Source organism: Gambusia affinis, linkage group LG14 (genome assembly GCF_019740435.1).
Source record: "Gambusia affinis linkage group LG14, SWU_Gaff_1.0, whole genome shotgun sequence".
NCBI lineage: Eukaryota > Metazoa > Chordata > Actinopteri > Cyprinodontiformes > Poeciliidae > Gambusia > Gambusia affinis.
Window position 1 is genome coordinate 19,338,761 of NC_057881.1, and position 14,737 is coordinate 19,353,497.

Here is a 14,737-nt window from a genome sequence, read left to right on the forward strand (position 1 = left end):
CGAGTCAAAGATCGCTCAACTACACGACCTCAACTCTGAGGTCCCAGATCAAGGACGGGTTTGGACTTCCGTATTTCTGCTCTGCTGCTTTAAAAGACGCCAACCTTCCCACCCCCCACCGGGAGCCTGATGATGTGCAGGCTCTGCAGAGCAGGACGTTCAAACGATATTTCCATTTCAAAGCGCCCTTCTGCTTCCTCACAATCCTACAAGCTGTGGCATGTTACACAGATCGGGAGCTGCTCCGTGTCGCCACAAACCGCCTCATCACTCGCGCACCTTTGTTGCCTAAATGATAGTTAACCCCGTGGATGCTCCCCCTGGTCTCACAGAGCGAGCTGCCGTGGATGCAGTGGCCGTCCGCCGATGTTGCCGGTGGGTATTCCTGTGAGGCATCGCTGCTACTTCACAGCGGTTTCAAACAGAGGGGCCTTGTTACACGGCAGATATCTAGAGCAGAGGGGCAACTGATTTATATGCAGGCGGCTGAGGATAGATCCGCTAAACGGCACTAAACAGTTCAGAGGATGCAATTATGAGATTATTTATCCAACCCACCACAGAAAACTTTCATCACTACCATATATATATATATATATATGAGAGAGAGCAGATTAAGATCTGCTGGCTCCAAATTAATCTCCCTCATCTGAAAACTGCTCAACATGAACACACAAACGCACACTAAAGCGCCCAGCGGTTTCTCCTGCAACTTTAATGTTCTGATTTATCCTCTTATGCACAAATGTCAACCTTTGTCAGCCCTCAACTCTGCCTCTATTTTTCCATTTTTCCCTTTGCTGCCCTCCACACCTTCTCCAGCTCTCCCCTCGTCCTTTGTATTTGCTTCCATCCCTTTCACCCCGTTCACTGCCCTCCTCTCCCACGACAGCTCGTCCATCTTCTTGTCTGCATTCCACTCACTTTTCCTCTTATTGTGTTTGGCTCAACTGCTCCCCTGCCCTCTCCCCTCCGTTGTGCATAGATATTACACATTTCTCCAAGATATCCGTCTCTCTCTTTGCTTTGCTTCATTGTCTTTCCCTTCTTTCTCTCTGCTTGGGGATCCTCTAGTGACATCACTTCTACAGTTTCCATGGTTTCAGGTGGGAGAGGCACAGTAAAATCATTTTTTGATCAAACAGACCGGCTCGCTGCTGCGCTCTGCTCTTTAGAAACGACGAGGCAGATCCAGGAGTAATTCTTTATTAAAGCATTAAAACGCGTCGTTACAAGCAGGTCAGGTCAGCGCCACGGACGGCTCTGTGTGAACGAACAAGTTGTCATCGTACAAATCTTCATCCAGGTCGCCCTCCTCTTCGGTGAAGTAGGTGGGGAACGGCGGGTTGAGCAGAGTAGAGCGTCTAGTTGGGAGTACCGTGTCACTCACCTGCAACACAAACGCACACACTTGACTGGAAGAACGAGTTAACCCCATCTGAAACAAATGGAAACAACTCGGCAGCAGAAAGTGCATTTCAAATTAGCAGGAGTTTCTTACTCAGAGAAGCACATATAATGGATAAACCGCTATAAGGGATCCAAAAGGTTGAGGCAGGCGTCATACTCACATTTATTAAAAATGTGCCCAAAGGCTCGCTACGGAGTGCTGAGGCAAGAAAAGATGACAAGCTATTCTTTTTTTTTCTGTTTACAATAAACGAACTGGAGAAGTCCCAAACCAATCTCCAGATCCCACTCGGGCATTTTGACGTAATTAGTATTAAGGGTCTTAGACAAGACTCAACTTCGCACGACTGCTGATGCACCATCTGCTGTATCCATAGTGGGAGCCACGGAAAGGCAAAATGTGCTTTGAGTTGTAAATGTCTTCAAAATAAATTGTTTTATTGTTTTCAAGTGGAAGGCCTGAAAATGCCCATCTCTTAGAAATCAACATTTATTTATTTTTTTTCCCATCTGTTTTTTCAGAGGGGAAACATTCTGCAACCAGTCTGTTAGGTTCCAGTCAAAATAAAATGTACTGTAATACATATGGTATAACAGTAGGTGGTGATATGATTGACATTAACAACATAAAAATTCAAAAGAGGCAAACAGTGCTGGACTAAACGGTGGCAGCTCTTGTTTTCCTTTCCACTTAAACATTTCATTTGGAGTTTAATGCATCAGAGTGGACAAAGTTAGAAAGATTAAAAAAATAATAAAATAAAATGGCTGAAATGTTCCTGTAGTCTCAGGTATGCAAATTAATAGCGTCCATCTCATCGTATTATTTATCTCTTTCATATAAACTCACCATAACTTGGCGGGAGAGGCTAAAACGCAGCAGAAAATTTTAGTTTTAACGAGCCAAAGAGATTCAGCGTCACAGCTCGACATTTAAAGATCCACCGACAAGTTGACAAAATCAGTGCTGAAAAGTGCAGCAAGAGTTCCAGCAACACACACTGGTGTTTATCTTGAACAGATTCTCACAAAGTTTGGCGAAAATGAAATTTGGATGCAAGACGTGTCTGTGTGCATCTGCATCTTGTGTCATGACATGAACTGTACATGCTCCACAACTCCTGGATCAAAGACTAATGCCATTGAAACAGAAGCACCACTTTCCAAACACGGAGAAGTCGGAGCCATCGACCAACACTCAGCAAGATGCTCCAAGCAGATCAGGTAACTCCGATTGTCTACGGATCAGGACGCGAGATGAGTGAACGAAAAAATGCGATTTGTAAGAAAATGGTATCTTTTCGTCTCTCTTACTTAAACGTTTATTCTTTGCACGTCGAGAACCAAGTGCAACACAGTCCCGTTTCTTGATTCAATTAGAAATCCCCTGCACTTTCAAACGACACTTTTTTTTTTTGTGAGGTTTCCTGTGAAGTTTTAAATTGAAGAAAGCAAAAGAAAATAGCTGAATGGGACAATAACAGGAAAAGGCAACATTATTGTGAATTCCTGTGGCCGCTGCTCCTCGGGCTGCGTTGTTTAGTCAATTCTAACAATGACAAACACTCCGCCTGCCAGCGAGGAGACGTGGAAAATGAATGAGCACAGAGGAAGAAGGAGGACCTGCGCCTGAAGCCATTCTGTTCGAGTGGGGAGATGGTGCCCAGTCACGTAACGCGTGAGGCCATGAATGAAACCTTAGTTAATGACAATGGCGGAAGAACTGCCACTGAGTTAGGCTAATTTTAAAGCTTCCACTGGATACTCTTTGCAATTTATTGTGTTCCAGACATACTAAGCAGCTCAAGGAGCCGGGATCACACTGCAGTATCTGCACACCGCTTTAAATTCATGCAGTAACAATGCAAATAACCATTAGATGGTGATCTGCATGGTAGCAAGGAGGTGGTGGGGGGGAAAGAAACAGCAATGGAAAACTTTCCTTTAAAGTGCCTAAATGCTCATCCATCATATCTGCTAAATATGATGGATGAGCCTTTAGTTTTCCCACATGAATCACTTTAATTTTCCCTGGGCTACACATCAAAGAGACCCTGACAAAGTGTAGAAACTACCGGCTCAGATGAGCTGCTAATTACATGTTCAAATAATAAGGATGCAGAGAAACAGTCTTAGCAGTTAGCTGTAGTTGTAAACGCAATCAATAACTTAGACATAATCCTCATTTGCATTTGGGCATTAAGGTTCATCAGAACAACAAAAACAACAAACGCATATTTATTATTAACCTGCAGCCTTTGGGGTGTTGCAGTCTAAAGGGTGTGTGGGTGTGTGTGTGTAAAATTCAAAGAGCATTAGTATTCATTATTACTTGTCTCCAGATCAAATAAGAGTCCAGGTATTTGCAACACTCCCACGCTGATGAGGCGAGCACAACACGCAGGGTAGGGAGATGGATGCTGAGGGTATTACTAACATTGTTAGGCTACACGCTTCCATTTCCCGTCCCATGAGAAATAAATACGCGTGCACCAACACACACACACACACACACACACACACATCCACCCATGCCTACATGCTGCTGATCCAGCACACTGTCGATGAAGATAAATCGCACCATCTTGCAGATGTGACGGTGTTTCACAGGTGCAAGGTCACCCGTCGCAGTCAGATTTCTAAACATGCCGGAGCTGACCGCTGACTTCACACTCTACTTTGTGTGCGTGCGTGTGTGTGTGTGTGATTGTGGTCGGCTTCACCTTCAGGACGCAGTTCCGGTGACCGGGGACGGTGCCGTGAACGTACAGCACGTTGTACTTGGTGTTCACCCTCCACACCTGGACGGCAGAGCGAAGCAGATTGGACAAGACTGGATTAACGAAGGAGCGAAGAATAAACAAGCTGAAGGCAGAAATCGCCCGCGTTTGGATCGGCGCTCACCTTTAGTCCGTGAGCCGTGATGTACGTGTTGCCCATCCTGCCAGGCATCTTCTTTCCTTTGAAAACTTTGGCTGGATCCTAAACGGACATGAGTATCACAAATGCTTAAAGTAATGGGTAAAGAGAAGCAAACCGCACGTGTGTGTGTGTGGATGAGTTCGTATGTTACCCCTCCTGGTCCAGAAGCTCCTGGTCTGCGGTGAGTTTTGGTTTGACCGTGGCTGGCTGGCTGACCTTTGAATCCCCATCGCTTCATCACACCTTGGAAACCTTTACCGATGCTACCAAAATACACAGAAAATTCACCAATACACACACACACACAATATGGAACCGGATTTACATTGCCTTAGAAAAGCATTGAAGCATTCTCTTTGTCACCTTGCAGTCAAAAACTGCATTTTAACATACATGTGATGGATCCACTGGATAATTGAGAAGTGGAAGAAAAATCAGGAAAAATAAATTTTAAGAAACATCTGAAAATGTGATGGATTTCTGTTTTCACTCCAAACCACCTCCAGGGTATAAAGGAGTGGTGGCAGCATCATGGCCTGGAGTCTTACAGGAAACAAATGATTTGAGAATAACAACCATGAATATGGTGGCCAGCTGATGCTGAGAACCAGGATTATGAACTGCTGGTTTGGATCAAGGCCTATCCATATGATAGAGTGGCCTAGTCAAAGTCCAGACCTAAATCCATATAGAAAATTAAAACTCTCCATCCAGTCTGACTGAGCTTGAGCTATCCCGCAAAGAATAAGCAAAAACTGGCAGCTGTAATTGCAGCAGAGAGGTTTTCTAAAAACAACTAAATCACTGGGTTTGGATATGAATGCACACCGCACTCTTCAGATTGCCATTATTCTTTTTTTTTTCTCTTCAAATTATACACCATCTTGTTAGGCATGCATACTCTTTCAAGGCATTTCAGTGGATTTAAGTAGATTAGTTGCTTCAGTGAGGAAACTAATTAAACAACAGATTTAAATTTGCACGTGAAGTCAAATTTTCCTAAACAAACTAATTGGCAAGAACTGGGAAAGAGAGCAACACAGGGGAAGACGTGCAAAAAAAAAAAACCCCAAACAAACAAAAGAAAATGAACTCACGATTTAGCTGTGACGTCTACGTATTGGCCCGGACGGAAATGTGCTGCATACAGAGGAGTGCCTTTACACCAACGAGACAAAATAAAGGAATCAATATCCAGAATTCCAGCTTAGTGTATAAAAGCAGGAGCGAATCTCTACCCATACCTGGTTTAATGATCGCGTTGTCAGACACTCTAAAGACGCTGACTTTCTGTTTAGGGGGAACTCCTGCATTCCTGAACATCTCCATTTCTTCCTCTGACTTCTGTCGATCATTGTGATGGGAAGGAGGAAAGAAAAATAATAATAATAAAAAAAAAAAAATCGAGATTGATGGAAAGTGGCAGGAGAAGTAGGAGCAGTGAGCAACAGTTGGACTTTTAAAATATACCATCATCCTGTTACGACTGTACGGGAGCCAAGGAGACACGCTCGCATGGAGACGCAAGCAGCCTTGGCAGCGAGAGCCTCTCTGACATTTGCTTTCGCTCCCCTCACTCTCAGACTCTCAGCGCCTCCAATCACTCCAGAACTCTCCCTCTTCCCTTCTGTTAACTGGAAATCCGTCTGCCAAAGCTGCTCCCTCCAACTCGCGCTGACTGAGGAGTGATTCGGCTGTGAGGAGGGTTCAAAGCATCCCCACCACTGAAGGCCCGACGCGGATCCATCAGGCATCCATCAAGCCGCAGTTGATAAATCACACCTTCATTTATTCGGTCTTGCTGTTTTTCATCTTATAACGATGAATTTCTACCGTACTCACGGCCCGAGTGGATTGGCTTTGAAAAACTCTTTTTTTTTTTTTTACACGTCCTTCATTCCTGCATGGGACAAAGGATGGATTCGCTATGCATGTTCACTATGTGAGAAAAATGGTACACAAAAAAATAAAAAGTATTCAGTCATTCAGGTTATCTAGTTTTTGAAATGCACTGTTTTAAGGAATTTTTGGAATTGAAATAAAAAAATATATATTATATTTCAGTACTAAAGCAACTTTTCATTTGAACTGGGACAGAAGTAATTGGACACCAACGACTTTAACATGAAGTTAGTTATAATCAGCAACTAGGTTGACTGTAAACAGGCTTAAATGAAAGTTGAAGTTTGCCGTAGTTAAGAGAGTGAAATTTAACAAGATACACTAACTGGCCACTTTATTGGGTACACCTTGCTAATACTTACTTTAGCTTGTCATCTTCATCAGGTGTAGATGCCTAAAGCTATTGCGCTCCATCCATGTGACTGACTGGTTCACGTTGTGTTAACAAGCACTTACACAGACATCCCTTATACAGTGGTTGATAAGTGTACACTACGCTAATGTCGAATGCAACAAGAATTTCCTGCGTCTTCATTTGCTCAGAGGCCAGGAGCGCCTCAGGACTTCAGCAGAATATCTGGTGTTGCTGAGATGCCTTTATGGAGGAGCCGCAGCTCCGGAGAGAAACTAAAACGGGCAGAGTGCGAAGCAGAAGCTCGTCTTTTATTTTTGGGATCGCGCCAAATCAGCTCTTTAGGGAAAGACTAATACAGATGCGTAAAATGGGGATTAAACAAAAGCAGCGGGAAGAAGCCTCAAACAAAAGTATGGCAACTCAGGAATCCCAGGAGTTGCATTTATTATCATGTTGCCAACCAAGTCCTTTAGAGAATGTAGGAGACAGAAGAATAAGCTACCGAATTTCAAAAATGTGCTATTGTGTCTTTTTGAAGAGAAAAATAAACAAATATATCAGTGTGTTTCCTGACTTGTTAAAAAAAAAATGAATGTCTAATGAACAGAACCAAAAGCAAGCCTCGATAAAAACACTCCATTCCATTTTGCACATAATTCTCAAAGTAGCGTATAGTAGCAAAGTAGCGATTCTGACAATTTTAACACTTACATGGAACGGTGACACGTTCTTCCCTCCTACTACAAGAGCAGCAGCGCGTCCATCAAACTCTTCTTTGGGGAGACACTTTATTACGTGGCAATCTTGCACCTGGGAAACATGTTAAGAGTCGAAAATATTGCAAGAAAACCCAGGAAGACAATGTCAGCAAAGCGTCTGATTAAACACCTGCCTGATTGCGGTTTCCACCGCTCAGCGGACATAAACAGCTGAGCAATTAGACGGACGTCCCTGTTGTAAAGCGTTAATGTTCATCCACACGGTTCATTCAACTCTCACAGCATTTGGTCTAATCTACATGGATGACATCGAATCACCACACACGTGTGTGCCTCTGAATGCAATGCATTACATAAGGATGTCATAAAAACGGATGTTCATTTCCAAGTTAAAATGAGCCTCTAATCCAAAATATTTAACTACGTAAAGCCACGCGAGTAAGTAGGTAAAGCTAATTACGTAGCGCCTTTCAAGAGGAACCTTGAAGTGCTTCAATAAACAAGATTTAAAGAGAGGCGTTTTTAACTCCCTGATAATAAAAAAAAACAAAAAAAACATGCGGCGATACTTTCAAACCACCAACACAAATTGAAAATTTAAACGCATTTTACGTAAACCCCAAACGTTGCAGCGGAAAAGTAAATTACTTGTACAAATTGAATGGGCATTTTCTTCCAACTGGAACCAAAGACGGCAAAATAGAAAGATTGAGAATTTGCCAAGAGAAAATATTCACATCTTGCATATTTAATTTTTCCACTTTGCAATCAGAATTTAAAGCATTTTCTCGGGATTATATGTGATAGATCAACAGAAAGTAGGACTGCACCGTATGTTCGCCTCATATAAAATACGTATGTACGTACTGCACTGTAAGCCTATATATGCACATATTCTACATGTTACTACCCACTGCAATCTAACATGGTGTACATGCTTAAGCCACTTTGTAAACTCTAACTTTTCAATAATTTTAAAGTTGAGCAGGACAATCCTGATAGGATTTTTCCAATCTACCTTAACAAGTGCTGGTGGAACACGATGTGCCCAATGAGCAGTCTGTCTGCGCTGCCTTTCAAACATTATCAGAAACAACTTTCACAAAGGCAGACTGTGGAACAATCAAACAGAGCACGGAGAGAAGCTTTCATTGTTGTATTTTCCGCCGTTAGTGTCGGCCGAGCCAGTCATTCTGTCAAATAAAATTGGCCGCTTCTTTTTTTTCTCCCCCGTTGCTCATTTCCCTTCAGATGACAAGGATCCTCGCTTATTTTGATGCAAAGCGGACATAAAAAGTGTTTTATTTTTGTTGTACTACCTGCAATAGTGTGACTGCGTGTCTTTCTCCTGTTTTAGTCCAGATAGGAGCCATCCCCAACTTGACAGCAACTAACCCAACTCGGCGACTTCCTGGACAGATGAAAAGCTGGTTAGGACAGCTGATAGGAGCGGCGGTCCCGATCAACGGAGCGCTGACCGATCGCGGCGTCCACCTTCTGTCCAGTCCTGTCGCGGCCAGGGCTCATCTCTGAGAGGGTTGAGCTTCTCGGCTGTCTGTTTCCTGAATTCCTCTGCCGTGAGGTTTCTCAAGTACTTCTGGTTGTCCTCTGTAAGGTGCTCTTCGAAAAACGTCGCTTTCATCACAGTCCTGACACAACCCAACAGCTGGACGGGGCTGAAAGACAGAAGGAGATAAAGACTCGGAATCGGCTTTAATTCACAAGTTGTTGTGCATAAAGACGGAATTTCACATGATACCCGACAATAAACATAAATATATGAATTTTAGAGGAGTTGGGAAAAAAAAATAATGGATAGATATTTGTAAGAATATATATCCATATGTACACCAAATATTTTGTGAAAAATAGTGCAAATATGCTTTTTTTTTATTATTATTTTAGAGCTGAGTAGATAATTAAACTGGCTTTCAGGTGGTCCATCAGAGAGTTTAGTAAGAAGTAGTCTAAACAGTTTGTGTCCAGGATGTGTGGGGTCTACAGAGATTTTAGCTGCCGCCAACAAGAGGCAAGTTACAATATATTGACACTTGGAATAAAGAAATCATAATAAATCACTCCTAAAAATCAGGGGCGAATCTAAAGGCAGTGTACCAAAGGGAAACACTGTCCTAAAACATCCCTAATATTGTTTTATTTTTCATCAAGGTGTCCCCCTTGCAAATGAGCAAGGTTGCAGAATATCCCCAGTTTTTCAGAACCTTTCAGTTATGGTGCGTTCATACCAGACGCGTCACAAACGCGTCTGATGCTTCAAGTTCGATTGCGCGTGCTCTTTTCGTGCGTTCACGCCAAACGAGTTTTGAGCCTCAGACGCGTATGGTTTGCATTCAAAGTCTATGTGGAGGCGCATCGAGGGCACCTCCACATTTCGAGCATCTAGCACGGCGTGATTTGAAGCCTTTGACGCGTCGAGAACGTCCAGCGCGGCCAATGCTCCACGCACCATTAAATTAGGTCAATGGTGTCCAAAGTCAGGCCTCATGGGCCGAATCCTGCACGTTTTAGTTGTTTCTCTGGATCAACACACCTGAATCTAATGATGGCTCGGCAGCAGGCCTCTGCAGAACTTTGACCTGCTGAGGAGATAATTAGACCATCTGAACCAGCTGTGTTGCAGCAGAGACATGTAAAGCTGGAAGCTCGACGAGTTAGAGAACTTCATGAATATTAAAATTCAAAGTGATCACCGTTAGACATCCAGGCAAACATCAATGCAATAAAAAACAAAACAAAAAAACAAATTTGAAACGATAGAACTTTAAAAAACTAACTGAACATGAATATTACATTTTCCCCCAGAACAACAGAAACATACATATTGAGTAAAATATTCCAAACCTTCAGACTCATACATTTAATTCGGGGTTTGAAATGGAAAGAAAATCTCGCTGATCCCTGTAAAAAAATAAAAATAAAAGTCCAATTTGACGCACAACCCAAACAACAATCATTCTTCTAACCTCCCAAGACTGCTTTCTACATTTTTGCCAGACCCTTTCAGACACTAACCTCTTCCTGGGCCTCATCAACGCCCTCCGTAAGAAAAGTGGCCTCAATGCCCCAAGGTACTAGAAATCATCTGTGCATGTAATGGAAGGATGCACAGTGCATCTAGAGGGTGTGGCATCAGTACCCTGTGGGAAGTGGTGTGCTATGTGGTTACTTCCATAAAATCTGGTAGTTCTGCTAAAAACGCTATACTATTTGTAGCCAATCTAAAGTTGAGCCAACCTTCAATGTTTCAAACTCCGGGTTTATTCCTGTGAATGACTGTTCATTTTCTAATTTGGAAAATTCCTGGAATAGAAACAGGAACACGTTATAAAAGATAACCACCACAAGGAGACTAACTTCTAGAAACTACTGTTATTGTGATTTTATTGGTAAACAGACAAGTTAAAATATCCACTAAAAGCTTGTGAGGATGACCTGATATCACAGACCATCTCAAATTGATCTGGGACCAATTTGAGGGAAGCCAGTAAATGAAAACAAAAACCAACTGATATCTTCCGAGTACAGTCCTAACTCATCAAGTCTTCAGACAGTTTTCTCATCCCAACATGTCTTTAGTGTCTGAGCATTTTCCAGACGCTTGGACAAACATCTAAAGCAACAAATCTGATTAGACGACTGGAGGCAAACAGTTCCAGAGCTCCGGGGTGGCTAGGCGTCCCTTCTGCAGCACAGCTAATTGAACTGGCTGAATTATCTCCTCATTTTTGTCACAAAGTTCTGCAGGAGCCTGATAATGGCCCATTCATTTCAATTTGGTGTGCTCGTGTAGAGAAACTTCTAAAGTATCTGAAACGCCGGTCCTCCAGGACCACAATTGCTTTTTAACCTGCTTTTTCATACTGGGCTGAATGCAGTGATGTCGGCGAGGCAATTCAACCCGAGGGTGTCTTAAAGCAAGTCTCAAAAAGAAAAGAAGCATTCCCCCCAAAAAAGACTAAGAATCAGAAAGCCCTCAGGTGCAACATTCAATATGCAGAGGAAGTGAGGAGAGAAAGATTTCTACTGAATAATAAGTTAATAACTGATTCCAGTGTTGATTTGTTTTTGCAGCTTGTTGTTCACATTTTCTTTGACTTCATTAGGGAAGAATTTTGTAAACACAATTTCTGCCGCCATTTATCCGCTGATTAGCAACAAATAGCAGGAGGGGGAGGGTAACATTACAGAAGTCCTTCACGGCTTTTTCGAGATGGTTTTCTATAAGAAGCCTTTTAAAAAATGCTGATCAGAAACCTGCATTAGTAGCAATTTTTTCCTCACTAAACCGTATGAATAAGTCATGGGCACAAAAAAAAAATATATATATATATATATATATATATATATATATATATATGAAGTCTTTCTGAGCTCATTACACAAATACAAGCATCCAAGATGGATTGCAAAACAGGTTTAGCTTTCCATAGCTTAGTGTGAATAAGTGTCAGCAAAGTTTGTCACCAAAAAGATGAACTGTGCACACGAGTCGTTACTGCCGAGCTATTTGAGTCGTCTCTGCTCACTGTGTGTGAGGAGCTGCTTTTCTAAAAGTTGCAGAATGCTGCCTGAGGTTGGACACATTGCATGTCAGCGATGCATTCCCGGCTTTTTTACTCTTATTTGAACTATTAAGGCTGTGCATGCATGTGTTAATGTGAAGACTATATTCGGCAGCTCAAAATCATTTGACTTCACTCTGCCTTAATCACATTTAATATGGATATTATGTGAATGAGTCAGATTTATACTAAACACATACCTACAGTGTATGAGTCCTTTTTTTAAAAGCTACATTTAAATTATTTTAACAGATTCATGTTGCCAGTTTGATCCTATGCTGGTCAGTCTGGGTTTTTTTTTTATTTGTGAATGCATAAAGAATAACAGCTTTATTTTTGGCACTACATACATATATTTATGTCCAAAGGTACTAACATAGTACTACGTTACAAATATTTTTATTAGTCAAATTAATATAAAAATTAATAGTATAAATAATTATTGTACTTATTTTCTTTTTCAGAATCACCTGCCTTTTTTTCAACTTTTACTATCCTCAACAACAAGGCAGGCTTATCTTTCCAAATGACAAACTGACTTCCTCTGATGTTTTTTTTTTTTTTGTCATTTCATACCACTTTGTTGTCTTCTAACCCTATTGAGAACCGGAGATCTTTCTTAAACATATTTACAGTGAAGGAAAACAGTTTGCTGTTTTGTGTATACTGGTGACCGTGACTTGACTCGACAAGCTAATCACAAGCTAATCAGAAAACTAACAGACTCCAGGAACGAGCAGCTCAGGTTGGGTGTTGAAAAAGAAAAGTATCAAAATCGGTCATTGACCCTTTTTGAAATAGCAGAAATGTTTATTTGTACATTTTGAGTTGTGTGCTTATTATTAACTAATTTAGTTGCAAAATAAGTCTACACAGTAATGCTTGCTTGATAACTGTGCACACGGATATTTTCCCAACAACATTGAAACTTCACTTTCACTTTCTTAAATATTCAGCAATAAAACAATTGTACAAACATTGACAACAGAAACATTTCCCAAACAGGTTTTCTGTAATATAAAGACTCGTGAGATTATCGGTTAAAAAAAATAATCTGGAGGCAAGACCTTGAATCTGTTTACAGAGCTGTGCTATTTGAAGCTTTCAATGTGCTTAAGAACTAAATCAAGGCATGTAAAACCCGAACATAGCCCTGGAAGGGGGATTCTTGTACGTAATAACTACTCACGACACTCCTTTTGGTTGAATTATGGTTACGGTATATCTTGTGGTTCAAATCCTTCTGGAATTAAGCAGAAGGATTAATTCCTAAATATATTATTATTAATTCTTCTGGAAACTGGGGCAGCAGCTTAAACACTGTTATTAATACCTCATCAAATAAATAAATAAAAAACCCACCCACGAAATAATTAATTAATATAGCTTGTTTTTATTTCATGAGCGAGTACATTTATATGATTATTAATAATTTATTTTGAATGGTACAGTTCTTAAATCAACGGCATCACAAGACAAATGGGTGTTTATAGCTCTGCTATTGTAGCTGTATATTGTGGCTAGTGATTTCTGACAGAATAAAAGTGATCAGTTTTATATTTTAAGCTACACAATAACTGGCGATATGACTGAAAACATATTTTAATATCCCAGCCTCAAACAATCCCAATACTATGTTACAATGTTAAAGTAAAAATGTTAAGTATTTTCACCATAGAGACTCGTCTTCAAAGCAATCAGGGATGAGTTCTTAGCACAATTAGCCAGTTAGCATCTTTACCTTTCAGCAGCTGCCCGTGGAGAAATGAGCTGTGCTCCCCGCTGGAGAAGCAACCGACAGCCCAACTTTGCCATCATCCTCATTCTTCGCGTTCATTCATAAATCTGACACCAATAAAAGTACATTAAGTTATGTTATCGGTTTAAACATGAAAACACATGCTTTCGTCTTCGTCTACTTACCTAATGTCACCCCTACCATTTCCGGTACTTTATCAAAATAGTTCCGCAGCACTGCGGTCAATGCAAAAGGTTCCGTATCACATTAGAAATGTACAACAGCGGTTTAAATCCTTATCGCTAACTTCTGAATCCAAATATATAATAAACATTGATGTTAGCAATATGCAGCTTTAGTTTCACATAATTTTACTTTTATTTTGACATGTCGTTATCATATTGTACTTTGGGTATAGGTATTATTTTTTTCTTTTGTGCTATTTCCAATAATATCTTGGACTCTAGTGTTAAAGTCAAATGAATTAAAAGTTGAAAAATAGGAATTGAGCATTTCCATCTGGTTTGAAATATATTATCTTAGACGCTCTTAGGTCATCATTACTGTTTCCAGGCTATTCTCAGAATAAGAAATAGATGTTGGCTGGTCTGTTGAATACTAATGGGCCTTTTCACAGAATGAGACATTTATAGAGTGTACGCAAATGACAGACTAAGTTTGGTCCCCCCTAATTATCGGGTGCAATATTGGTGCAATAATTTATTCTTGCATATTTATTGTTTGTGTGGGAGCCAGTGAAAGAATATGTCGTCTGGAAAGGTGTCAATTGTGTTGGCAGTGTTAATTATATCAAAGGAAATGTGCATAAAATGTTAGATGGGTGTGTCAATATTGATTGACACTCGCATCACTCTCAAAGTTCCAGATTATTTACTAAGATGTCACTGTGAGTACATTTTTTTTTTTTTTAGAATCAAGCATTTTTTTGTCTGCTGTTTATTTGTTTTGTGTTGACACTACACAATGCCTTGAGATTATTTTTACAGGGTGATGCATAATAATTAAATTGCAAAAGGTTTCATCAGCATTTACTTTTAGAACAAAGCACACATACCTCAGATGTGAGGTTTAACCTACAGATCTGTCC

At 40.8% G+C, this 14,737-nt stretch overlaps 1 protein-coding gene across 1 annotated transcript; it reads right to left on the reverse strand.

Annotated features, from left to right (window-relative positions):
- Positions 1-1,190: 1,190 nt before the first annotated feature.
- On the reverse strand, positions 1,191-13,897 carry mrpl3 (mitochondrial ribosomal protein L3). Its single transcript, XM_044138388.1, has 11 exons — positions 13,815-13,897; positions 13,633-13,736; positions 8,803-8,984; positions 8,628-8,719; positions 7,301-7,399; positions 5,577-5,676; positions 5,430-5,490; positions 4,484-4,595; positions 4,315-4,392; positions 4,134-4,211; positions 1,191-1,390 (listed from the first exon to the last, which is right to left on the reverse strand). The coding sequence occupies exons 2-11, from the start codon at positions 13,713-13,715 to the stop codon at positions 1,241-1,243; spliced, it is 1,035 nt and encodes a 344-aa protein (XP_043994323.1). The 5' UTR covers positions 13,716-13,736; positions 13,815-13,897; the 3' UTR covers positions 1,191-1,240.
- Between the last annotated feature and the right edge of the window lie 840 nt (positions 13,898-14,737).

Bases quoted from the DNA above. Each gene is read 5' to 3' on its own strand.
- mrpl3 (XM_044138388.1), bottom strand. From the start codon at position 13,715: ATGAGGATGATGGCAAAGTTGGGCTGTCGGTTGCTTCTCCAGCGGGGA. The intron at 4,596-5,429 runs GTGAGTTCATTT...GTATTTTGGTAG, and splicing joins GTAGACGTCACAGCTAAATC to CATCGGTAAAGGTTTCCAAG. The intron at 4,393-4,483 runs GTAACATACGAA...ATGTCCGTTTAG, and splicing joins GAGCTTCTGGACCAGGAGGG to GATCCAGCCAAAGTTTTCAA.